General features: G+C 36.2%; 5 protein-coding genes and 1 pseudogene across 5 annotated transcripts; all 6 read right to left on the bottom strand.

Moving 5' to 3' along the window:
- Window positions 1–530: 530 nt before the first annotated feature.
- On the bottom strand, window positions 531–1437 carry LOC104734665 (uncharacterized). The gene is made up of 2 exons (XM_010454289.2): window positions 746–1437; window positions 531–662 (listed from the first exon to the last, which is right to left on the bottom strand). The coding sequence occupies exons 1-2, from the start codon at window positions 1388–1390 to the stop codon at window positions 558–560; spliced, it is 750 nt and encodes a 249-aa protein (XP_010452591.2). The 5' UTR covers window positions 1391–1437; the 3' UTR covers window positions 531–557.
- Window positions 1438–1820: 383 nt separating this feature from the next.
- LOC104734666 (ABC transporter G family member 22) lies at window positions 1821–7545 on the bottom strand. The gene is made up of 11 exons (XM_010454290.2): window positions 7240–7545; window positions 6633–7055; window positions 4991–5061; window positions 4321–4556; window positions 4075–4230; window positions 3806–3989; window positions 3407–3715; window positions 3027–3314; window positions 2658–2942; window positions 2467–2574; window positions 1821–2373 (listed from the first exon to the last, which is right to left on the bottom strand). Exons 2-11 carry the CDS (start codon window positions 7036–7038, stop codon window positions 2158–2160), a joined length of 2259 nt encoding a protein of 752 aa, XP_010452592.2. The 5' UTR covers window positions 7039–7055; window positions 7240–7545; the 3' UTR covers window positions 1821–2157.
- A 4868-nt stretch (window positions 7546–12413) lies between these two features.
- Window positions 12414–14393, bottom strand: LOC104734667 (pentatricopeptide repeat-containing protein At5g06540-like; annotated as a pseudogene).
- A 13-nt stretch (window positions 14394–14406) lies between these two features.
- On the bottom strand, window positions 14407–16449 carry LOC104734668 (arginine-specific demethylase JMJ22). Its single transcript, XM_010454292.3, has 2 exons — window positions 14960–16449; window positions 14407–14808 (listed from the first exon to the last, which is right to left on the bottom strand). The coding sequence occupies exons 1-2, from the start codon at window positions 16240–16242 to the stop codon at window positions 14574–14576; spliced, it is 1518 nt and encodes a 505-aa protein (XP_010452594.2). The 5' UTR covers window positions 16243–16449; the 3' UTR covers window positions 14407–14573.
- A 19-nt stretch (window positions 16450–16468) lies between these two features.
- Window positions 16469–19598, bottom strand: LOC104734669 (myosin-binding protein 7). Its single transcript, XM_010454293.2, has 4 exons — window positions 18934–19598; window positions 17250–18805; window positions 17080–17126; window positions 16469–16947 (listed from the first exon to the last, which is right to left on the bottom strand). Exons 2-4 carry the CDS (start codon window positions 18675–18677, stop codon window positions 16845–16847), a joined length of 1578 nt encoding a protein of 525 aa, XP_010452595.1. The 5' UTR covers window positions 18678–18805; window positions 18934–19598; the 3' UTR covers window positions 16469–16844.
- Window positions 19599–21088: 1490 nt separating this feature from the next.
- Window positions 21089–24182, bottom strand: LOC104734670 (strigolactones hydrolase CXE15). Its single transcript, XM_010454294.3, has 2 exons — window positions 23380–24182; window positions 21089–21555 (listed from the first exon to the last, which is right to left on the bottom strand). The coding sequence occupies exons 1-2, from the start codon at window positions 24060–24062 to the stop codon at window positions 21240–21242; spliced, it is 999 nt and encodes a 332-aa protein (XP_010452596.1). The 5' UTR covers window positions 24063–24182; the 3' UTR covers window positions 21089–21239.
- Between the last annotated feature and the right edge of the window lie 29 nt (window positions 24183–24211).

Raw genomic sequence — 24211 nt, forward strand, 5'->3', positions numbered from 1 at the left:
AAATAGAGAAATGAATAGTGTTACTAACACTATTCATTTGTTTTTTGACCACTATAAATGAATAGTGTTACTAACACTATTCATTTCTCTATTTTTAGAGTAGATTTTTTTTATCTACAAAGTAATCCCTCAATTATCATATCTTAATTTGTTTTTTGACCCCTCTAAGTAGATCCCCAGCTCATAATTTGTTTTTTGACCACTATAAGTCTATAACACAAAATCCTAGTAGGGATCATTTGTAAATTTCTCGGGTCGTTTTGGTTTGATTGATTTTTTTGTATATACCCGGTTATCTTACTCTTTTTTATCTAAAGAGATACTCAAAACCCAAACTTCTTTCGCAATTATGAGAGAAACAAACACCAGCACAAACAAAGGAACTCAGAAACAGGGCATAATATAACAGAGGAATTCAAGAAACAGAGATCTTAGCCTACCATGAGTATCAATCACATCACAATAATAAAGATATGTTTAAGATTAAAGAACAGTTAGAGATTGAAAAGCATTTCGCAGCTGCATCTTTTACAAACACCGACTCTTCCACTTAACTTCTATTTGTTTGCTGGAATTTGCATCTCCCAATTTGCCAATCTTTCCAAGAAAGACTGCACTGGGATGTCAATGACTTCCCAGTCATCACCGATGGTGGAGGAACACTGAAAATGTATGAGTGCTTAAGTAGATACAAAGTCAAGTTAGACGAAACAAACAAAAAGACTCTTAAGAGAAGAAAATTTACCGGTTGTTGAGCAAAAAACTTGTTTTCTTTGACTTCTGGAGCAAGTTCTGACAAGTCATGTAGAGGCAGTGGTGGAGGAGGAAACATTCTAGCTGGCATAGCTGGTGGTGGAAAAACTTGAAACTGAGGAAACTGAGGTATCACTGGAGGAGGGTGCACAAGCGTACCAGGCTGCATTTGTGTTGAAAGGTGTTGAGGACGCTTAAGATGGAGTTGTGCTTCACCTACAACACGCTCGTGACTAGCTGGAGCATCATATTGGTTAACCTGAGCTCCACCTTGATTCTGAGCACGGTAGTTTGTAAGCTTGAGATGGTAAAAGGCGTGATAAGGGTCTGAGCTCCACATAAAGTTGAATCTGGCATCATTTATATTAAGGGCCATGACCTTTCTCTCAATCTCCAACCCGTTCTTGGAAATTAAAAGTGCAGTTTCCTCGACAAGTCTTCTGATTTCTAGAGGTGGCTCACTGATTGCCACACTCGGCGGAAATCTATTTGGAAACATTCTACGCGATATGAAATCATTACGTGGTCCATGTGGTGCAGGTTGTATCATCCCATAATTAGGTTGAGGAACTTGAAGATTAGCTGAAGCGTTAGGACCTGAGCTCCTGAATCTTGCATCACTCACATTATTTGCCATGACCCGCCGCCGGAGATCCGCCTGACCTTGATTTGAATTGGATAACATGATTTGAGACAGAAACTAGAAACACCGTACCTCAGCGGGGAGGGAATAGCTCCGCCGCAACTTGGTGACCTAAAGCTTGGGAACCAAGGAAACGAAGAAGAAAACCTAGAAAAAATATCAACTATGAGCCCTAAAGCTACTATTTATAACGAAACTCGTTTGGCCGTTTTCTAATGGGCCTTAATCAATTAAGCTTATAATTTCAGAATATTATGTCTTAGCAATGATTTATTCTTTAATTTCCGGATATTACGTTTAACATTATTTTTCTATGATTTGATCAAATTTTAGCTAACAGATCACAGATGGGACTGGATTAGTCAATATATACAACAACCCTAGTGAAGAAGATTCTCAAAAGTAAAGCCGTAGTAACCATCAGTGATTAAGAGTAACTGGATTGATACTTAAGGAAGATCTGATCAAACCATAAGGTTCTTCTGGTTAATAGACATGAACCATTGTTAGATTTGATCTACTAATACAAACTAAAATAGGTCGATAGCTTCTCCAATCAAGACATCTCTCACCACCCAACCATATTATCAAACTCATTAACACTTCTTGTAAATTTTGTAATTAAGAAGGAATAATCTTAGGACCAATCTCTTAATCGTTGTCAAGGATTGGTCGTGTCAAGATCATCAGGATCTGACGCACTCGGCACTCTTTATGGTCTTAGTGCTTCTTCTATGTTATTTTTTTGTGTGGAAAATGAGTTATGTTGCGATCTTCATCTGCCTTAAAGACAGATACGCGAGGAGTCGATAACCGAAAACCATGACAATGAGTGCAACTACTTCAGTTAGTCCACTGTCTATTCTCATCCCGTTGATGGATTCAGCTAAGTCCTGATATTGAACTTTTAGAAGAAGCTTGTAGGTGTGGTAATTGAAAGATAGATAACGTATCCACGAGATGAAAACCGGCACTTTCTGTAAAAAGAGACAAGGATATCAATAAAACAGAGGAAATCAAGAAACAGAGAAAGTTAAAAAACAGAGGGCATCAAGAAACAGAGGACTTGCCTTGACAAAGAATCCTCCTGCAAGCATGAATGTCATGACTGTTACTGAAGCTAAAGTCGTAGCCTTCTTTAAATCCATTAAAACGGCACCAATAGCAAGTCCGAGTCCCTAACAACGAGAATCATAATCAGCATTATGATTAAACTTTTACTTGTTAATTAGTGTTTTTAATGATTCTGATCTGAATATACCTGAGCTGCAATGATGCAAAGGAAAACAGTGAGCATGCTCAAGAAGAAGGGATATGGGCTGACACGAAGACCTGTCATGAAATAGACGACGAGAAGGAAAAGGGAAGGTAGAATAAAGTCGAGAGGGAGATCACTTGTGGTCCGAGCTAGGAAATATGCGCTTAGTTTATACATATCCGCTGCTCTCTCCTTATTCAACATCGCTCCCTCTTGCGGAAACGCAAAGATTGCTGTGAAAACAGGGAAGAATCCCCAAAAAACAGCTATGAAGAAGAGCAAACCGGCCTGCAAGAAGAACAAGAGAAGCATAAGAGTTTCATCTTCCTAAAAACCAACCCGAAACCTTAGTTTCTCAAACCAACAACATACCTGATCTTGTAGTCCTCTTGGAGTCCGAATGTCTGACTGCCACCAGAGAAGCCCTAAAATGACAGCTGTGGAAAGAACTTGTGTAACACGCAACCAGCTGAAGTACTCGTGTCGCCGTTCTTTGAGCCCTCTGCAGAACAGTATGCAATATTGCTCCCACCAGCCAGCTCCCCATTCGCGCTTTAGACGCAAACTTTTGGCCTTAGCTTCTTCGTCTAGTGGCACAGGATCCATTAGTTTCTTCTTCTCCTGTTCTGCAACCCTAGTCTCGTATGCCTCCACAAGATACTGCTTACAATTTTTCGATAGATATATATCAGAACTCAATACGGTTTCAGGTAATCTTAATTTGCTAACAATGTTGTTGTTTCTATAATAACCTCATGAACAGCAGCAGGAGAAGGCTTGCCAGTTTGTGTTTCTCTGCCTGAATTACCAACTTGAACTCTATCATCTAACTCAGAAGGCACAGAGATATCATTGATGTTACCGTTGGCTAGATCGAGCAAAAACTCTGCAGGGTTCATGGCGATAAGAGGAGAGCATCCAATGGAAGAGAAGTAATCCAAAGCTTCTGATGATTTTCCAAAGTAGAGAAGACTTCCTCTTCCCAATAGAATCAGCTTGTCAAATCTATGGAAGAGCCTACTCGAGGGCTGATGTATCGTTGTGATCACTGTTTTCCCCGCCTGTTTTCAACACATTTTCGTCAAGATATTCAGACAAAAATCAGAGCAAAAAATACAAATCGTCTGAAGAAACAAAGAAAGCAAACAAACATCGGAGATGTCGTGGAGCATCTGAATGGTTCTAAGAGCAGTAGTGGAATCTAAACCAGAGGTTGGTTCATCGAGAAGTAACAGAGAAGGATTAATGATAATTTCGTTTCCAATAGAAACTCTTTTCCTCTCTCCACCTGATACACCACGCACGAATGCTCCTCCAATCATAGTGTCTTGGCACCTACAACCATGCAAGTTATTAAAATAAAGACCAACCATAATTAATTTCTTGTTATGTTTTGGAACCTATAAAAGATTCAACATACCTTTCCAAACCCAATTCTTGGATAACATCTAAAGCTCGTTGCTCCTTCTGCTCTCTCGTTAGAGTCTTGGATAACCGCAGACGAGCCGCGTAGGTTAGCGTTTCTTTCACGGTAAGATGAGGAAACAGAACATCATCTTGAGTCACAAATCCAATCCTACCACCAAAACCAAGAAGCAATTGTTAAGTCTCCGTGTGTATTCTTACAATGGAGTGTGAGAGTTTTAGGGCAAAAAATATTAATTACCTGCTTTTCAAGAATTTAGAGTAAGGCTTGTCGTTGTAAGTAACAGAGCCTCCGGTAGTGGATTGAGAGATTCTGCCAGCGAGTAAGCTAAGAAGAGTTGTTTTGCCACTCCCTGAAGGTCCCATGAGAGCAAGAACTTCACCAGGATTCACACTCCCAGTTATCCCAGTTAATATCTCTTTCTCCACAGATGAAGTCATTTTCTTTATTACCACTTTGTATGTAACTTCCTTGAACTACATCAATTTCACACACACACAAAAAAAAAACACCTCTAAGTCTTCATCGATTACCTCACTCATGAAATAAAACCTAGCTATTTTGAGAAATCTTATTAAAAATTTTCACTTCTTCCCCCCTTTGTCTAATCTTAAAACTATGGATATGTGAAGTCTTGTACACAAATTTCATGTAGACCATGTACAAGACTATGAACCTGATGAAAAGTATATATAGAGAATGAGAGACAATTGTGTGCTATTCTTTTGCTGATCTCCTCTCAGTGCCTGTGCAAACAGAGAAGATCAGTACCAAAAGAGATCGATCCGTCCCTTACGCAAAAACCACTAACTACGTCAATCCAAATTTCTAACATTTCTCTTTGTAACAACCCCATCTGTTTTTTTAATTGCTCTCTTCTTCCTCTGCTTTGGATATATAAGTATTTTACCTTGAGAAAGATGGGTAATGTTGGTTCTGCTTGAAACTTAGGCCTCTTCTTTCCCGCTTCTATATCTTCCGCTGAAACAGTTACGTTATACCGTTGATTCATCGTTGCTCAATAAATTATATTAAAAATAAAAGCCAGGGGCTCTGTCAGTGAATGAATCTTTAAGTAGGTGAATTTTAACAGTTAACACCAAAGCACACTATATGGTAAGTGAGCTTATAATATACGATGTGTAAAACTATATGTTGGCCAATCTTTGTCAGCCTACTAAACGTCTTTTACGTATACGTAAGATTTGGACTTTGGAGGTACATCATTTGCAGATTACAACAGACCAAACGCTAATAACTCCAAAATCAGGACCCACAAATTTTGACTAATTAGTAAGAGATTCATTGACTTGTTCTCACCAATTTTTAACCTACTTAGTCATAAAAAGCTGTTAAGTTGGTGAATCAATCACTACGTGACGTTTACATATCACTAGTTTCTATTTTGTTCCTTTTTCCGCTACGTACGTCTTAATTTGTTTAGTTACGTAAGTTTCTACCTATATAAGTATTAGTTAATACAAAAAAAAATTGCATCATTAAGTGAGAATAATGCAGAATAAGTGTACAACTATGATTGACTGATGGTTATCAAAACAAATAGTACAACTTCGAATTTTATGACAATCACTAGTGGTGACTTATTGACTTTTATTAAAACAAATGCTCAGATTGACAAAATATCAACATATATAAGAAAACAAACAAAAGTACAATATTAACACTAAACATCTATTGTAAGTGGCCGTAGGCATGATATATCTTTAACAACAACAAAAAAACAATTAGTACTATTTCTTTAAAAACAATATCGGGCATTTGGAAGCACTTAATAATCTATCTTTTTTGAATATGGGGCCAACATCATAAGATTCAAAGAATAGTTTTGCACTCTCGAGTTTATGTCATGTAATATAGAATTAAAAGTAAATTAAACTAATAGTATCACTTTAAACCACTGGGAATGACCAAATAAAATATTAATACCACAACAAAGATATTAATGCTTTTCTCGTTACATATTAAAAGTTTGCCTATATAAATACTCTCTCTGTTTCATATTAAATGTCATTTTAGACTGAAAATTTTGTTACAAAATAAGTATTATTTTGTATTTTCAACGTAGATGTTTGGTAAATTTTCCAATTACCAATTTAATGTATTGATTAATAGAAAAAAATAAATAATATATTAATAAGAGGTAAAATAGAAAATTTAATAATTTTTTTAACCTATATGAAAAATACTAAAATGATATTTAATATGAAACAGAGAGAATATAAATATATATTAATTGCAGCACCACCCAATTTGCAATTGAAAAGAAAATAAGTGGTGGGAGTTTCTTTTTGCACGAGAAAGAGAACACGTGGAGTAAATTAGGAGGCTCAATAGTTTTTGTATCTCTCTGTTAAATAATTTATCCAACTCTCTCATGCAAAAAAGGCAAAGCGACGCACACCAATCATGTATCCGTTGTTATCATATCATTAAATTTTTGCACGTCTTAATGACCATACTACCCTCTAAGCATGGGAACATCGTAACTTAATATGACGAAAGTACCCTTAGGATGAGTTCACACGACTTACGTATCATCTCGTCGTCGCTGAACGGTTTCGAGTCGGAGATTTCCTCCGGCGGCATAGCGAACCCGGTGAACGAAAACGAAAGTCCCAGGGATGCGCTAGAAGCACGACTCAGAGCCGCACCGCTGCTCACTTCCTCTAGCTCGAGCTTTAGCTGAGCACTCCTAGACTTCCTTATATGTGTTCCGGCTCCGCCACTCCTCCCTGGAGACGCCCCCATCATCAGCCTCCTGCTTGATTTCCTTGACAACGTGCCTCCTCCTCCAACGGCTGCTGGAGCCGTCGCAGGGATACCGTTAGCGTCCATGGAGCCGTGAGGTGATTTGATGGCTGCGGCCACCGACTCATATAGCTGCTCCGATCGTGTTCGTGCTAAACCGGTGGCCAACGGTGGCTTTTCCATTGACATTATGGCGTTTCCTAGAACTGCCGACGACAAACCATAAATCATAATCCATATTAACAAATTTATTTACGTTCAATATCATATATTTGAATGGAACATATATAAAACAAAATGAACATTTTGATACCAATAACAGGAATAGATAAGATATAAATAGATACAAGAAAACAGGAATGACTATAAGAAGATGGAGAGAATCGATACCTTTGGGGAACTAAATGATAAAAAGTGTGTTCCACTGTTTGAAAGAGGTTTGTTTTTATGGTAGAGACGATGTTAAAGCTTGAAACTTGTGACACCCTTTCTAAGCTGCTTCTTCAACCTTCTTTATATAGTCGCATTTATGAGTGGCTCAACTCCAATTACGATAATACCCTAGTGAACTTTTCATATTGTAATTTTTTTTTTCTTGAATCGTCGAGTGGTTTTTTCTAGTCCGTGTATATCTAGTCCCTGTACATCTCTTGATATTAGGACTCGGATAACGGACTACGATACCATTTAATTGACGTTAGCAGTTTTTTTTTCCAAAGTATTAATAAAACATCTTATTGATGTTAATTAGCAGTTTTTTTTTCCAAAGTATTAATAAAACATCTTATTGATGTTAATTAGCAGTTTTTTTCTAAAATATTAATAAGAACATCTTAATGACGTCAACAGTAACATCCTTCTGTTTCGTAAGAAACATTATTATAATATATTGCATACCATTTTTTTAAAATTATACTATATCCTTTATAAATACACTAAAAACTTTTTTCCTAATAAATAAAGTAAGATAATAGAAATAAATTAGAGAATTAGTTTTTAAAATTGAACTGAAAATAAAATTATGTGGAACAAAAATAAAATCTTAAAATGATAGTATTTTTTTTTTTGTAAAACTGAAAGAATATTTAAATTGAGATATAATGATACCAAACTTATTACTATAAGCATTAAAACGATTTGCAGTTAACTCTAATTAAATATTGACATTAATTATATTTTCGTTAAATATTGATTTGAGCTTAGCTAGGTTTGCATTGAGAATAAAACCGATCACAATTCTCAAAGTTTTGTACCGAATGAGCGATGGATTAGTGGTTAGCACTTGAAGTTACGTTGGTGTACATTATACCTCGAGTTCAATATTTTTGAGATAATCGGTTTTTTTTCTTCTCTGTTTTAGTATCATCAACCGTTTAGACTCGGATCTCCAAAAATGTACGGAATTCGGTCTTGAATTTGGAAATCATTTTAAAAATAGCTTGAATTTGTCTAACAAAACATCATGATTAAAAACAAAACGACATGATTAAATCTGGCTTCAATATCCTAATGACTAAAACCATGCACAGTTTCTAACCATTATAAAGATTACACTCTGATCATCATGCGTAATATACGCTTTGTGTGTTTTACATTTCAAAATATTAAGAAGAATTCATCATATTCGTTTGTAGCGCTGAGCCGCTAAGTATAATCACTTGGGCGAGTTATAGCGATAGTTTGCGGACACGATGTTTCCTGCTTCATATTCCTGTCCGTACACGTGGTAGGGACATACGAATATCATAATATATATACATGTTTTCTCGTAAGTTGAATATTTAAGCAGTTGTAGTAATCAATTATTGTCTCGGTTCCTCTTTTGGAACGACATAATTCGTGATTAGAAGTGTACCAATTAACATGGAATCATTTTCAGATTATCTCGATTATGTGACATTTATGCATTGGATTCTTTCATAATTTCACCTGTAATAAAGATACGGAAATCATCTGACTTTTCATTGCATGAAATTGAAACATAACACAATAATTTAAAAGAAAATAATGAAAATATTGTTGGCGAACGGAACCAATTCCTCTTTAGATGTAATAATGAGAGCATTTCAAACCCAACTCTGCCACTAGTAGGGGATTTGCTATATTATAAAGAATATTTAATCAATATCTACAGAAATATTTAACTTAAAAAGGAAAGGTTGAATTTGTTTGAAAATTTTCCGGTATAATAAAAATGGTAGTTCATGTATCATTTTTTCTCTTCCTACAATTATGTTGAAAACAAAATGCTATATGCTATTCAATTTTTAATTTCAAAGTGAATGAGACATGCATGTCCAATTTCCTCTATATAAAATCATTGAATAAATCAACCGTAGACGTGTCCGGCCAATTACAAATATACAATCTATTATATATAGATATATATACTTACGTATTTATCCATATTATAACTGTGTTGACATTGCAGAAAAGTATCAACAATAGTGATTTTTTATTTTTTTCCCGACTACAAAACTTTTAGCATTAAATTTTCTTAACCTTATTAGCTTATCAGATTAGCCCTCATGAAAGACAGCAAAAGAAGATAAAATAAAAAGGACAGTTATGTTTTATATATGTTAATATTGTGTGTTTGGAAACTGTAGGAAACTATTGTGAGGCTTTAGTTGAATCTCATGTTACCTACGAGACAGGGCACTTCCTAAAAAGCTGGTTTTGGATGCTTTCTTCCTGCCAAATATGTTTTGTACTCCAAAGCTTTTATTTTATTTTTCTTTTTTTGGTTAGTTTTGAGATTTATTTAGCTTTCGTTACGGATTTTCTTGTACTTTATTATCATCACATCTTCGTAATTATTACGTATATATTTGACAATATGGGTTAATCTGACCTCACATTCTTTTCATGCAATCTCAACCGTGTTATAACATTACATAATCGATGCATAATAATTAATTAATACGATAGTGAAGCACATAGAGTGGCCTCTACAGATAGCTTCCGTCAATTAAATTTGACGCCACACGAAAGGATTTACAAGGTTCGTACTTAGATGTAGGTACTAGATCCAATGTATTGTCCTTCTATCTAGTTTTGCTCCTTTCGTAATAATAATGTGAAAACTAATTTTGGAATTTGTATGTATCCCGATCGACAAGAATCAGCGTTAGATATCTTACAATTTCTGAATCCATGACAAAGAAAGGGGAAAAAAAACTAAACCTCACTATTTGATTGCTATAAGCCTTTCTTTTTTATGTAGTAAAATGAAAAGAGGACCCCAAAAAGTATGTATTTGTAGTGATTTGTTTTTGTCAAACCTTTTAGTGATTAGTTTAAATATTGGTGTGTATTAATTGGTTTTTATAATATGGGATGGTTCGAACCCATGATTGTTTCTGAAGAAGTATTTTCATTAAAATGGACTTTAAATTGACTTACGCCTACCAAATGTACTATAAAAAATAAATTCTCTGTGAGGTCAACACTACAATTGAATGTATAAATTGGTACGTAATGTGTAAGTGTTTGTACTGCCTCAATGTGTAGTCACGTACAGTGGTGCAAGAAAGCTACGGACAGGTTGTGATTTTGTCAAGGATCGATGTCTTAAATCACAAAGCCAATAAATGAAGCAGGCCCAAGATTTTGTTTTCTTCTTCGTTCTGAAGTGATGAACGGCTTCTACTGATACCTACGTTTTGTTCCTTTGTCATTGGATCCTATATGGCCTAAACGTCGTCCATTGTTTGTTTGCGTTTACATGCTATTATAGAGTGTTGGTTCTTTTTTAAAACGTAAATATTAAACACAAACATAAGAAATTTCTATTTGCGTTTACATTCGCGAAAGACAAGAACAACTGAACAAAGAACGTTAATTCCACCATCGTTGGTGTTTTTTTTTTATATAGATGTTAGCCAAGTCGAATATAAAGAATTAAGGATTGTGAAGTTTCAAGCTGATCTTCCTTGATATCTGCTATAGAACGACACCATATACGTAAATGATCTAATCAAAATACATTCAATCAAAATATTTTGGTGTAATCACTTTTTTATTTATTTGATTGTATCTACTGGAAATCCACGTGCAGTTTTAACCCAAAAATAAAATCCACGTTCAATATTATAGTTAAACATTATTATTACACACGAATATTTAATTAATAGTTTTGAGGATACATGTCTAGGTAGGGACAAACAACCACAATCCACAAAGATGCACCCACCACGTGGCAAGACAAGTGCGAAGATGAGTCAAGGGACTGTCCAAACTCCAAAGAGCCCTCTCCTTCCCCACTCCCCACACTGTCTGGTCGGTATAGTTGAAACGTTAGTTGTCGACTTGGCGCGCCACCTCCTTAAAAAATTTTCCCCTAATTGTTTGTTGTTTATAATAATTAAAACACATAGACATAAACTTTTGGTAAGCATACATTTTAATTGTTCGAAGCATTTTCTTTTGCTGCAATTACTTTACATTTGTCCGTTGCCATTATAAACTAAAAATTCAGCTGTTTTGAACTTACTTAGAAATCGAACTTGTTAAACAATTCAATGCAAGTGTTGTTAGTGGGAAAGTTTGGTTTAGATATTTTCCGCATTCAGCGATATCAAATAACAATTTGCTTTCATACAATAATTACGTTTGGAAAAATTTCAATCGGGTTCGTAATCTTGTATTGAAAAAAAGAAGAAGTCGTATGTCTAATGTCTTAGCTTGGCGTTTGGTGATGGGACCAACAGAAAAGAGTCTCGGAGGCACGTGGCTTCTTCTCCTCAAGGACGGCACCGCCCCTCTTCTCGTTCTTATTAGAGTTTATTTGCTAGAAGCCTAAATTTGTTACATCTAATATACTATTTAGGAGTAGTATGCTTTATTTTTTATTTTTAATAAAGTAGTATGCCATATTATATATTTAAATGTAGATGATACGATTTACGTTTAACGTCCTTACTCCTTCAACTTACTAGTAGGTTTTTATTGGTAAAATATTAATATCATATGATGTAAAATATTACGACAGTTCGTATAAAAAAAGGGAAAAATCCTATTTTAGGGTGTATTGGTCTTATTCGGATGGGACTGACGACGATTTTGGGACCATAAATAACTTCAAATTTTAGAGTCTGATTTATAAACTTTTTTTTTTTACATATCAGTTGTTAACACAAGTCCTTGTGTTTAGGACATGATCTCTAAAGAGTAAGGACTAAAGTCTACTACACTAAAGGCAGGGTTATAGAGCATAAATCACAGGTACCCAATTGGTAAATCATTGAAAATAATTAGTTCCTCTAGTTTTTTTTACTTTTCATTCTAGACTTAAAAATTTTGTTTTCCAATACTTGTCGTTTTAGGTTTCCAATGCATGACAAAATACCAATTTTATCCTAACTATTTTAATGATTTGATCAATAAAAAAATAGAAAATGTATTAAAGAAAGGGTATAATAGAACATTGATCTAGTTTCTTAATTTGTATGCAAAGCTCTAGAACGACAAGGAAAAAAAATCGGAGGGAGTATGTGATTTGGGTCTCAGATTTTGAAATCAGATCCAAATTCTGGCTCCATAACTTTTAACACCTTTGCATAAAATAAAATCAAAACTTGTCATAAAATAATTTTTCATAAGGTAAAAACACAAATCCTCTACAAAAAAATAGTAAAACAAAGACTGTCACCAATAGTCTTTGCAGGAACATAAATCCATCTCTAAAATGATGAAATCTGTTGCCGTCTCTAACAATGAACTCTCTACCATTAACCCCGGCGATAAGCTTTGTTACTGTATGACAATCCTCACATACCCTCAAGTTCTTCACTATCCTAATCGTTCTACCAGCCTTAGTCTTCATCATACCATACGCAATTGCAAGTTTCTCACTGTGCATATGAATGGCACTCTCCTTCTCCTCCTCGTCTACATCGAAAAACGAATCAACTGTGTTGCCTTTATACCCTATCAATCTTATCTTCCCCAAGATCTCTTCCCACTTCCGTTTGATCTTACCCATTTCAGGATGCTTCTGATCATCTCCCATGGAAAACTTATTTATTCTCCCATCAATCTCTATCAAACTCCACCCTGGTGGTTTCTTAACAAGCTTCTCCTTCATCATGTCTCTCAAGCACTCGATTCTCTCCCATTGTCCTGCACACGCGTATATATTTGAAAGCAAAACACGGTAACCGCTATGTTCTGGCTTCAACTCTATCAACATATTTCCAACTCTCTCTGCAACCTCAGTGTTCTTATATATCTTACATGCACCAAGCAATGCTCCCAGTATAGGAGCATTAGCCTTCACTGGCATTTCAAGGATAAAGTTCTCAGCTTCGGCTAACTTTCCAGCACGGCCAAACATATCAACAATGCAACCATAATGCTCAAGTCTAGGCTCAATCCCATAATCACTTTTCATGTCCTCATATATTTCTAAACCCTTTTCAACTAACCCACCATGACTGCAAGCTGAAAGAACCGCTGTGAAAGTAACATCCCTTGGGATGAATCCTAATCTAATCATTAGTGAGAAGTAATGAATTGCCTTGTGAGCATGTCCATGCACAGCAAGACCTTTGATCATCGAACTCCAGCTCAAGCTATCCTTATCAGGCAAATCATCAAACACACAAATCGCTTTCTCGATATCCCCACACCTCCAATACATATCCACAAGAGCTGTACCAAGAATAACATTTACAGTCATGTGATGTTTAACAACATACTCATGTGCTCTTACTCCATACTCAAACGCACCTAAATGAGCACAAGAAGAAACCACACTCACCATAACCGTCTCATTCGCAACAACTCCTTCCCTTTTCATCATTTCGAACAAGTCAATGGCTTTCTCAAAACAGTTGTTCTTCGCATACCCATTGATCATAATACTCCAAGTAAACAAATTCCCTAAGTTTCAATTGAAATTTTTTTTTAGAAATAGTGTGAGGCATTTCATCGAACATCTCTCGTCCATCTTCAACCATCCCGCATTTACAGTACCCAGCTACCATAGAAGTCCACGAAACCACATCTCGAAACGGCATCTGCCCAAAGATTCTACCAGCAGCAGAGATCAAACCAGAATTAGTGTACATGTGAACAAGAGAGTTCTCTACATAAACATCATTCTGAAATCCGAATCTAACAATCTGTGAATGCGTTTGTTCTCCTATCGTCACGCACTCCATCTCAGTAGAAGCCTTAATCAGAAACGGAAACGTGATGTTATCTGGGCAAATCCGAGAATTCAACATCTGGGTATAAAATCCAAAAGCTCTGCTAGTGGAGAAGCAGCGGATGAGAAGGTTGAAGACGAATAGATTAGGGTATTGAATCTGAGAGAAGATTCCGTATGTATATCTCAAGACGTTTGTGGGTTTGTTGAAGATGATGGAGTCGTCGACGCAGAGAGCGAGGAGACGACTGGCGACAAAGACGTCGGAGATGAGATGGGTTCGTATGAGAAAGCCATGGATGATCTTGAGGTCGGAGAAGGAAGAACAAGATTGGAGTAAGGCAAGCTTCGGGTGTTTGAAACGAAGTGTGTTGAGCACTATGTTACTCATTCTCTGAAGAAAAGAAAAAAAAAACCCAAAAGGTTGCAACTTTATAAAAAACTAACACATAACGGTCTATTTCCTCTGTTTTTGACTGTGTAACAAAGAAGCAAAAACAACTAATTTTAAGTCTAATAAAGTGTAATAAGATCGTACAAAATTGAAATATGAAGATGATGTAATTTGTATTTAGAAAGAGAATTTGAAAGTATCAGCTTTGGCAGAGTCCCAGAAAGAAACTCTTTGTTCTTCGACTCTTTTAGCTTCTTCTGCTTTCTTCTCTAACTCTTGAATAGTCCCGGGGTAAGCTCCTTCAATGGCCTTCTTGAATTTGTCATGCAAATTCTCTCTGTCAGTTGTTCCGGAGACAAGCTCTTTAGCATTCGGTTTCTTTAGAAACTCCAACACATTCAACAAATTCCTCCTGCACAAGTAATGTTTCTCCGATTAGATCAAAACTCAATACACATGTACTAAATTCCATTTCTTAAGCAGACATGTCACCATATATATCAACAGTTGCTGCAACCTATGATAATAATCTCTCAAGAGAGAGTAGGAAATAAATCATTTACCTGCTAACATAATTCTGAGTAATTGCAATTGATTCCTCAAGGTTAATAACGAGATGCCACCATCCATTAGGTACAAACATGACCTCCCCAGCTTTGCATATACACTCAATAGGTTTCTTCTCCCAATCCTTAGTATCATCATAAAAGTTCATGAACCACTCTATAATAGAAACAGGACAAGCCACTTCAGCTCCATCAGGACTTGGATGCACACCTGGTGGAACCACATCCGGTGGGAACAAAACCCATTTTTTCGAACCTGTAACCACCGCATTCCAAGCGGATGTTGAGTTAGGATCAATGTGGAAAGACGATCCTGATCCGGCTGGTCCAATTATGATCCATCTATAATCAGGTCGCTCGTTTCCCAAAACACCAAACAAGTCCTCTCTGAAATAAACAGGAACATCATACTCTGAATCCAAAACCGGAACTTTCTCAGCAAACTTGGGATCAAACAAGTACAACGGCCTCTCTTCTCTAGCTCCATCGGAATACCTAAAATACTTCTCCAGCTTCATTTCAACTGGACCAACAGCGAATTCAACATCACCAACCACTTGAGTCAGATAATCTCTTGACCATTTCTCAATAGCAGGCCAATGATCCAAACACCCTTCCAACAAAACAGGCTTATTCGGTTCCTCAAACTTAGTAATGAAATCTTCAACAGATATGCCTCTCACTCGAGTAATGTTGTCTCTTCTAAGCCATTTCGGTTTCATTTCGAGATTCGCACACAACCAGCTCTGAAACATATAATCAGAATAGAAATCTATAATCTTTAAATTCGATTCACCATCTCCAGACAACTTGAATTTAGGATGGTGAGCAGCTACATAGGTAGCTTTCCAAGACCCATTAAACAAAAACTCTCCTTTCAACTCTTCTAAGACGAGATTCCTCCAGAGAGGCTCGTGATTGGCAAAAATATATAAAGATTTGGTTACAGTAGCTAAAAGACCTAAATGAGTGGCGTCAAGAAGACCTAGAATATCCAAAACGAGCTCATCAGTGAGTATCTGGAGATTACCTAACCCAGTGTTTCGTACGTTCACCGAACCAGGATTGAAATAGAGGTTTCCGAGAGGTTGAACACCATGCTCTTGTGAAGGAGCTGCGATTTTGAGCTTGAACCCTGTTTCATCTTCATCTTCTTCTATTTCCTGATTAAACGCTCTCTCTTGAAACAGAGACTCAGGTTCACGCTGAGTAAGCTTTCGCTTTTTGGATTTGGATTTACGACGCTTCGATGCTAGCAGCAGATTCTTGTACTTTGGCATGTTTAACGGAGGGATCAGCTTCAGCGGCGACGGCGAGGGTTTTGGGTTTTTAAGTTTTAACAACCGCGAGGGTTCATATCTGTTACATAGCTTAACCAGAAGATGGAATTGAAAATACCTTGGGTTAAATCGGTTCAACCGTAAAATCTAATTACTGAAGTGATTGGTTTAGTAAGGATTTGATAATTTGACGATCAAAACAATACCAAGTTCCGTTAACCGATCATTGCTCTGTTTATTTTTTTCTTTATTTCATTAATTTTCCAGAGAAATTCAAACAAATAGAATCTGGAAAAATTATACACAAGCTTACAATAAGAGGATGTTGTGCTTTGCGTGTAGCCTCACTGATCTTTTTGAGACAAATCATCAAACCCTTTTTTAAAGACAATTCAAACCCAAATAACAAATGAAATATGGCAAACACAAAAAAAAAAAAGGAAAGAAAAAAAAATATACTGCACATGAGAAACCCATCTTTCTCAGCAACCATGAAGATGAAGGTGGACAACAAAGTAAGCGCAGTGCATCTCAATACCTACTTTTTCACAATGTGATTCGCATTATGCGCTTCAAACCAAATTTTGAGAATGCAATCTGTTTCACACTTGTGTGCTTGAGAGACATCTCCATTGCCGTATCCGAGGAGTCTTTTCTAGAAGCATTTGCAACCCCATGTTGTTCCCTTGCATTCCGTTCATGTATCTGCATTTAACACCATTTGGAACACAACCAGGTTAAGTTAATCGTTTATGATACTACAAACTCAAAACTCAGGATCCATAGAAGGGTGTATGAAGCACAAGTTTATCAAGATTTGAGACTGTGTTTGCTTACTTGCTTCGGCGAGCCTTCCTTCTCCAGAGAACAAAAGATGTGATCCACTGCACAGGATTAATCAAAAGACACAGTTAGTTTGGAGTATACAATTCATTAAGAAATACAGCAGAGCATCCTATCAGTATAAAGAACACAAATCACTGATTGGTATAAGAAACAAAAATCACCTTGAAGAGAGATATGAAACTGAATGCTCCAACAATAGATGTTTTCCGCAGAGGCAATCTCCGTTCTGGGACAACATCCTTTGAGAGATGTTGAGCAATTTCTTTCAAAAGAACCATTTGAGCTTTCTCAGTCCTCATCGACATAATCGCTTGTTTCATTGATTCCCTGTCAGCCTCTAGTGCTTGAAGCCTCATGTAGAGTTTCACTATATCAGGATCACCAAGATCCGGCTGACTCAATTTTTCTCTCGGAGACATTGCAGCATAACCATCAACTGTCTCATTCTTAAACTTTTGCTCAGCAACACCACTATGAGATACGCCGTGATGCACAGAGTCAATGGTATAAACTCTATCATTCATGTCATTATCTCCTATTTCTGATGAGTCAATCTTACCCTTTGCATAGGAATTACCCTCTGCAAACGATGCATCTTCCACTTTCCTGAAGCTCCCACTGTTAGACCTTGGTGACTCCGTGGGGAAATCAGGTCTAGTTTCCCTATTTGTTCCCAAAAGTGAACTTGAGCTACCAGTGGAAACCCTCCTGAAATGTCTCTGACGCCTAGGACTCTGACCAATCATCAACTTCTCCGAATAATTTCTCCCTCCAGATACATCACCATTAGACTGAGTGAAACTAGGGTTTTTCTCCATCTGACTGATTCTTTTTTCCAAAGTCTTCAAATTTTCTATGCCATGAGGTGAATCATTCAGTGGATACTTTTCAACATCGTCAACATCAATATCAGCTTCCAAGGGACCTGGATTCTCATTCACATTGCACTTTATAGGAGGGTAGTCATATGTAGGAAGATCATATTGGTAATCACTTTCAATCATGCTCGGGTTACGGCTAAGCATGCCCTTCTCGGCATCAAGCTCAGCCTCAGTGTCAGTGAGCCCGAAACTCATCATTCTATGCTTATAAGCCTGAGCTTCACAAGTCATAGCCTGAATAGTCTGCTCCCTCTTATATACCAAATCTTCAAGATCCAAAAGCTCTTGCTGATCATGCTCCATTTTCTCCTCAGCAAAACGCTTAAACTGCCTCAATTCCATTTGAAGCTCAGCCTTATCCCTCTGCAACCTCAATATCATAGACATTGCCTCACTCGCAGCAGTGGATGCAGCATTCCTCTCTTCGTCGAGCTCCTCATACAAATCTTGAATCGATTGCTGCTGGCTGCTAACAGTCTCCCTCAACAGTTCCAACTCATTCTCAATCTGGACTTTAGCATTGGAAGAAGACAAGTCCAGTTCCAGCTCCGTTATGTAAAACGGTTTATCATTCTGGAACTCCTCGAATTTTCTCTTCACAGAACGAAGCAAAGAACCAGGAGAAGCATCGTTTAGAGAGCAACTGCATCCACAATCACAACATCTAACAACATCCCTAGGGGAAGAAGATACAATCGCCAAATCCATAACTTCTGCGACAGTATCCAAATCACAATCCAAGGCTAGGGCACATATACATTCGTAACAACGATCACCAAAACCTTTCTCCGTAGTCCAGATCCGTGAACAAGAAAACGAGCGCCAATATATAGCTCCTGTAAAAAGTCAATTTCATCTAAAAACGATCAATACTATACAAAAAGGAAGCTTCTTTCATGGACAGAGTAGGAAAAAAAAAAGCAAACAGAAGAGAAGAGAAACATTGCAAAATCAAGAGCTTTACCTTATTCGTTTAACCCACCAAGAACAACGAAGATTAAAGCTAAAAGGTCGGAGCTTTCCCAGGAAACAGAGCAATTGGGGTAGCTAAAGATATTGTAACCTTCTACTTCTATGATTGAAATCTCTGGGAAATTAACAACAATTATTATTGCTTTTTCTGGTAAAACGAAAAGCAAAAGCAAAAAAGAGAAAGAGAAAAAATCGTTTTTTTTTTTGGGAATCAGAGGGAAACACAGAAACAAATCGTGGAAACGAAACGAAAGAGATAGAGTGAGAATTGGTCGTCTTCTTCGTTTGTTTCCCTCTGGTTTATCTCGAAACCCTAAAAAGCTTTATGTTTTTTTTGTAATCTTTTCAATTTGAAATCGAGAAAAGCCTTTGTTTTTTTCTTTCAATGGAGTCTCTTGTCTCGTCTCGTCTCGTGCCCACAACAACGACGACGACGGCTTAAGGGTTATTTTTGGTAAAACCGACTTTACTAGAGAAGGTACAATATTAACGGTGAAGATGTGTTTGTTTAGGATGAGATCGACGGATGAGATCTTAGTTGGATGAGGTGTCTTTTCTTTACCTGCGGAGAGTACAGGTCAGCTAATCTGGATGCCTCATCTATGAACCAATTACTATTTTTGTAATTTCATATAACGAATTTGTAATTATCGTTTCGATTACTGTGATGATTATTTACGTTATTAGTAGGTGGGGCACGTACCCCATACACCTTTTTAAAACCTGTTTAAGTGATGGGTTAATAATAGTGTTTCTTAGCCTATTTGGAAAGAGTATCTCACACTATGTAGAAAATGAATGGTTCAAATCTTACATTTTGCAATTCTTTTCAATATTTTTACTTTTTTACACATTTTGTTATGTTATTTAGTGCTGGAAAAAAAATTTGGTTAAAAAAATATTTGTATCTCATGTTACTTTTCTCCCTATATCCGCCAGTGTGATGATCTATCTTTTATAATCAGATAGAGTTGTTTTACATGTGTCAGTGTGTTTTGTTCTTTTCCTTAATAATATATAATCCCAAACAAAAAACATGTACCTTCATATTGTTGATCTTTGTTATTATTATCATAAAACATATTGAAAGCTTTGTTATGAGTATCTAACCTATTTTATGTTTTGGACATTAGATAGTAGTCTCTTGAAAATTTATGAACCTATTTTGTACTCAAAATGGAAGAAAATAGAGATCTATTAGAGAGTTGTTTTTTTTTTATACCGAGATGAGTTATTTCTTGCTTTGTATATCATCAATTTAGTCCCGAATTTTTCTACCAAATTTAGAGAAATATTTGAGTCTAGCTATTTTATTGAAATCTTTTTTATATCAACTTAATAAGTCTCAGTATTTGAAATATTTTAATTTGAACGTAGCAGTACTATTCTGACCTATAAATATATATCCTTATCGATGGTTTAAAATTAATTAAGGTGATCGGTTAACATAAATAATAAATCACATTGTAAACTATATATACATTATTTTTATTGGAAGATTTTGTTTGGGAAGACTAATTCAATGGACAATGGTTTATTGCGCTTCCCCGCGTAAAAGTACCGGGACGTCGACATTGAAGCTTACCAGGTCAACGTAGCCTAACATCATGAAACTATTTTTTATTTTGGATATAAACACAAGTAGCAGCAAGTCTCTTCTTTGTTCAATTAAACTAAAACAATACTTATATGGATACGACAATGTTGCTATAAAAGTTAGTGGCTTTACAAACTAGATTAGTATATTGGAGGAGGAGATTCAGTTCAAATGGATAACAGATTCATGTAGTTAGAATATTGGGGAATACCGAAGACTACTTGATAGATATGTGTATAGTAGATTCAAGTGTATTTGAGTTTATTATGTCGAGATGGTGTATTAAGACGAATTAAAAACCTATAATAGAGTTTGTATATATCTAGCCTTTAACATTTAAGACAAAAAAAAACCTTGCATAAAGGAGAGCGTATACGTATACGTAGTAAAATGAACTTGGACATACTTTTTTGATAAGATAAAACTACCAAAGAAAATACCATTTAAGGAGAGCGTATACGTAGTAATTAGATAAGCTACTAAAGAATATATCATTTAAGGTCTGATACTACGAATAAAGTATATAACAAAACCAAGAACATTGTATGAGTTTTGTGTAACAAAGTATTTATGAATATGATTCACCAATCACCAAGCAAACTTGTTTGAGATGCTAATTAAATTAAACTCTTTTTGTTACCTTCGACAAGCTTTTTCTTTGACAAAAAAAAAACAAAAAGTTACCTTCAACAAGCCAAATGCTAAAATAAGTAAGACAAATTGTTCATAAAGTCTCCAATAATACGAAGAACTTCTTCTGCAGCCTCAGAAGATGGATTGTTGGAGTAGAAACCATGCTCCTCGTTTTCAAATTCAATGCAATCTACTTTTTTCCCTCCCATCTTCTTTAATTTATATGCATACTCTTTGGCCCTATCTCTCAAAAGTTCTGAGCCGCCGACAATCACCAACATTGGCTCTATGCTAATTGATTTGATTCTAGGACTCTTCGGTCCAAAAGGGTTAGCCATGGGATGATCTCTTGTTGCACCTTTTGGTAGTGACAATCTCCAAAACCTTCAAGAAGTTAAAAGTTTAGCTCGTTTTTTTTTCTCTTTCATCTCATCACCTCATATTATAAATTATTGAAATTGACTATACCACTATTAGTATTTACTATACATATAGCTTTATGACAATGGCCATGAACAAGACGGGTCAATCATCTCATTGTTCAAACATAAAAAGAGAAACGATTAATTGGAAAGAAGACTTGAACGATTTGTGATCTCAATGATTCCACGTGCGTTGATAAACATGAATATATGCACATTCGAATATGCTAAATATTATTATAAAATGTGAGAGTGAGACATTAGTTGCATTCGGATAGTCACGACTCAGGAGAAACATACATACATTAATTACGCTGAGATGATCGATCGATAAAGGAAAACGAGGATAATGCATGACGCACTATCTCCTTAGCTTTCCAAATATATTAACCACTGTTCTTGATATCTCATTATCTGTTTATTCCAATAACCACTAATCCACTTATTCATAATTCATAAATGAAAAATGAGCTAAAACAATATGAATTTGCAACATATATGCTAAATTTACACGTTTGTATATATATATGTTAGGATCTATAACTACACGAACTCGCTATATAGTGTTATAATGGGTAATTGCTTCGTAAACATCGACTCTTTAAATTCTATTTTAGATTTAGTTATAATTTCGTGTAGGTTGTATACATATATTTTTTTTGGAATTGGTGTAGCTGTAATGGATTATTTGTTCTGAGTTCTTCTAGGCTTATAGAGCCTTTATAATTGTTTTCAAAAGAAGAAGAAAAAAAAGATGAAAATCCTGAATTAGTACAATCATTTAACGTCAAATGGTAGGGTTTCTAATTGGTTGTCATGATTTTTTTATCAAGTATCTTTTTATTTTTCTTATTCGATCACTTTCCATATAAGATACTTTCTAAGTTGTCTTCCATCTACTGGATGTTACGCATTCGTGTATCCACTTTGATGGGAGACCATAATATTTGAAATTAAAGCCAGCCATTTATAATGTTGAATGACTTGAGACTAATCAAATAGTGGAGTATTAGTAGACTAAGCACATTGACTAGTTTTTGTGATGTAATATTATAACAATCATGTGATGGAGTAAAATCACAAGTCTTAGAAGACGATTTTATATCAACCAAAATGAAACATTATTTTTTTCTTTTGAATTTATCGAAAGAGATAGAGATACATATATGAAAACATACCACTATATATATCATTTGTGTGTTGGTTAGTTGGTGAATGGTTCTAATCAAAATAAATGTATCTTTTGGTAGGAAAAGTCGTTTTCTTTAGAAAGTTCGTGTTTTTGTGTGTCGTAGAAATGTTTGAAATTTGAACTAATTGCGAATTCGATAATAAAATCAAAAACATGAAAAATCTCTTTTAGTTCAAGGAGACTGTTTTTTCATTCGACGTTTGGATTTTGGAGAAACTTATCTTCTATAAAAATTTGTGAAGTTTTGGAAAAAAGGACATGTAAATGCACATCTGTGTATTCATGAAGAGGCACTGTGACTCTTAGCTGTCTCTCTCATGCGACTCGGCGGGTAAATTCACTCCAACGTTTAAATTGGCATTACTCGCATAAAAAGATAAATATGAAAATTTAAAGTAACCGCAAACGACATCTATATAGACTTTATACATTTAATATGTTTTAAAATAGTTAATAGTTAGGTTATATAAACTATGGAGTCATGCATCACTCACTAGTACTGTAATATATTTAATGATTATGCAAAAATTAAAAATTATTCGGTAGTACGTCTAAAATAAAATTAAAATATTAGAAAGTGTTGTGTTAGCTTACTTGTCAAGCAAATCCAAATTGAGCAACGCTTCAGAAGGACCAGCCTCGGACTTAGTCCTCTCCTCCCCGCCAAAAAACGGCGCCAACAGAACGTAACCACGAACCCGAACCGGTGTCAACTCGATCAAACCGGATCCCAACCGGAAAGCGAGTTGATGAGCTATGTTCCCACCAGAGGAGTCACCCACAACAAAAACACGGTCGAAGTCAACGCCCGTTCCACCTTCAAACCAGTGGTCATCACCACCGGAAAGAGCCTGGTCCCGGAGCCACATGAGAGCCGCCTCGGCATCCTCAAAGGCAGCCGGGAGGCGGTGTTCAGGAGCTAACCTGTAGTCGGGTGCGACCACAAGGGCTTGAAGGGAAGATGCGAGGGTTAGACAGAAGTTGTGAAAGTGAGGCCAAGAACGTGAGCCGAAGCAGAAACCCCCACCGTGGAAGAAGACCACGACGGGGAGGGCAGCACGGTTGGCGGCGGAAACGGGTTTGTAGAGACGGAGGTGAAGATTGTTTGGTTTGTGATAGATGAAGTCTTTGAAGAGAACGGTTTGGTGACTTGTGACTGGGATTTGTTGGGACATAAGGTCAATGCTCTTGGATCTTAAAACGGTACCGTTGCTTAGGAGTTGAAGCAAACCGATGCAGTCTTCTACTACTTGTGGTTCTTCTCCTAGTGACCCCATTCTTCTACCCTTTTGGTTTTTGGATGTGTCTCTCCAGTGTCATCAGGTGATATATAGAGACGAGGGAAGTAAACAAAGGGTACTTTGGTCATACAAAAGTCTGGATATAGATGAATTATGTCAAAATCTTTGAAGGAGCCCACGTTTTT

This window comes from Camelina sativa, chromosome 13 (genome assembly GCF_030686135.1).
Source record: "Camelina sativa cultivar CO46 ecotype springtype chromosome 13, ASM3068613v1".
In the NCBI taxonomy this organism is placed as follows: domain Eukaryota; kingdom Viridiplantae; phylum Streptophyta; class Magnoliopsida; order Brassicales; family Brassicaceae; genus Camelina; species Camelina sativa.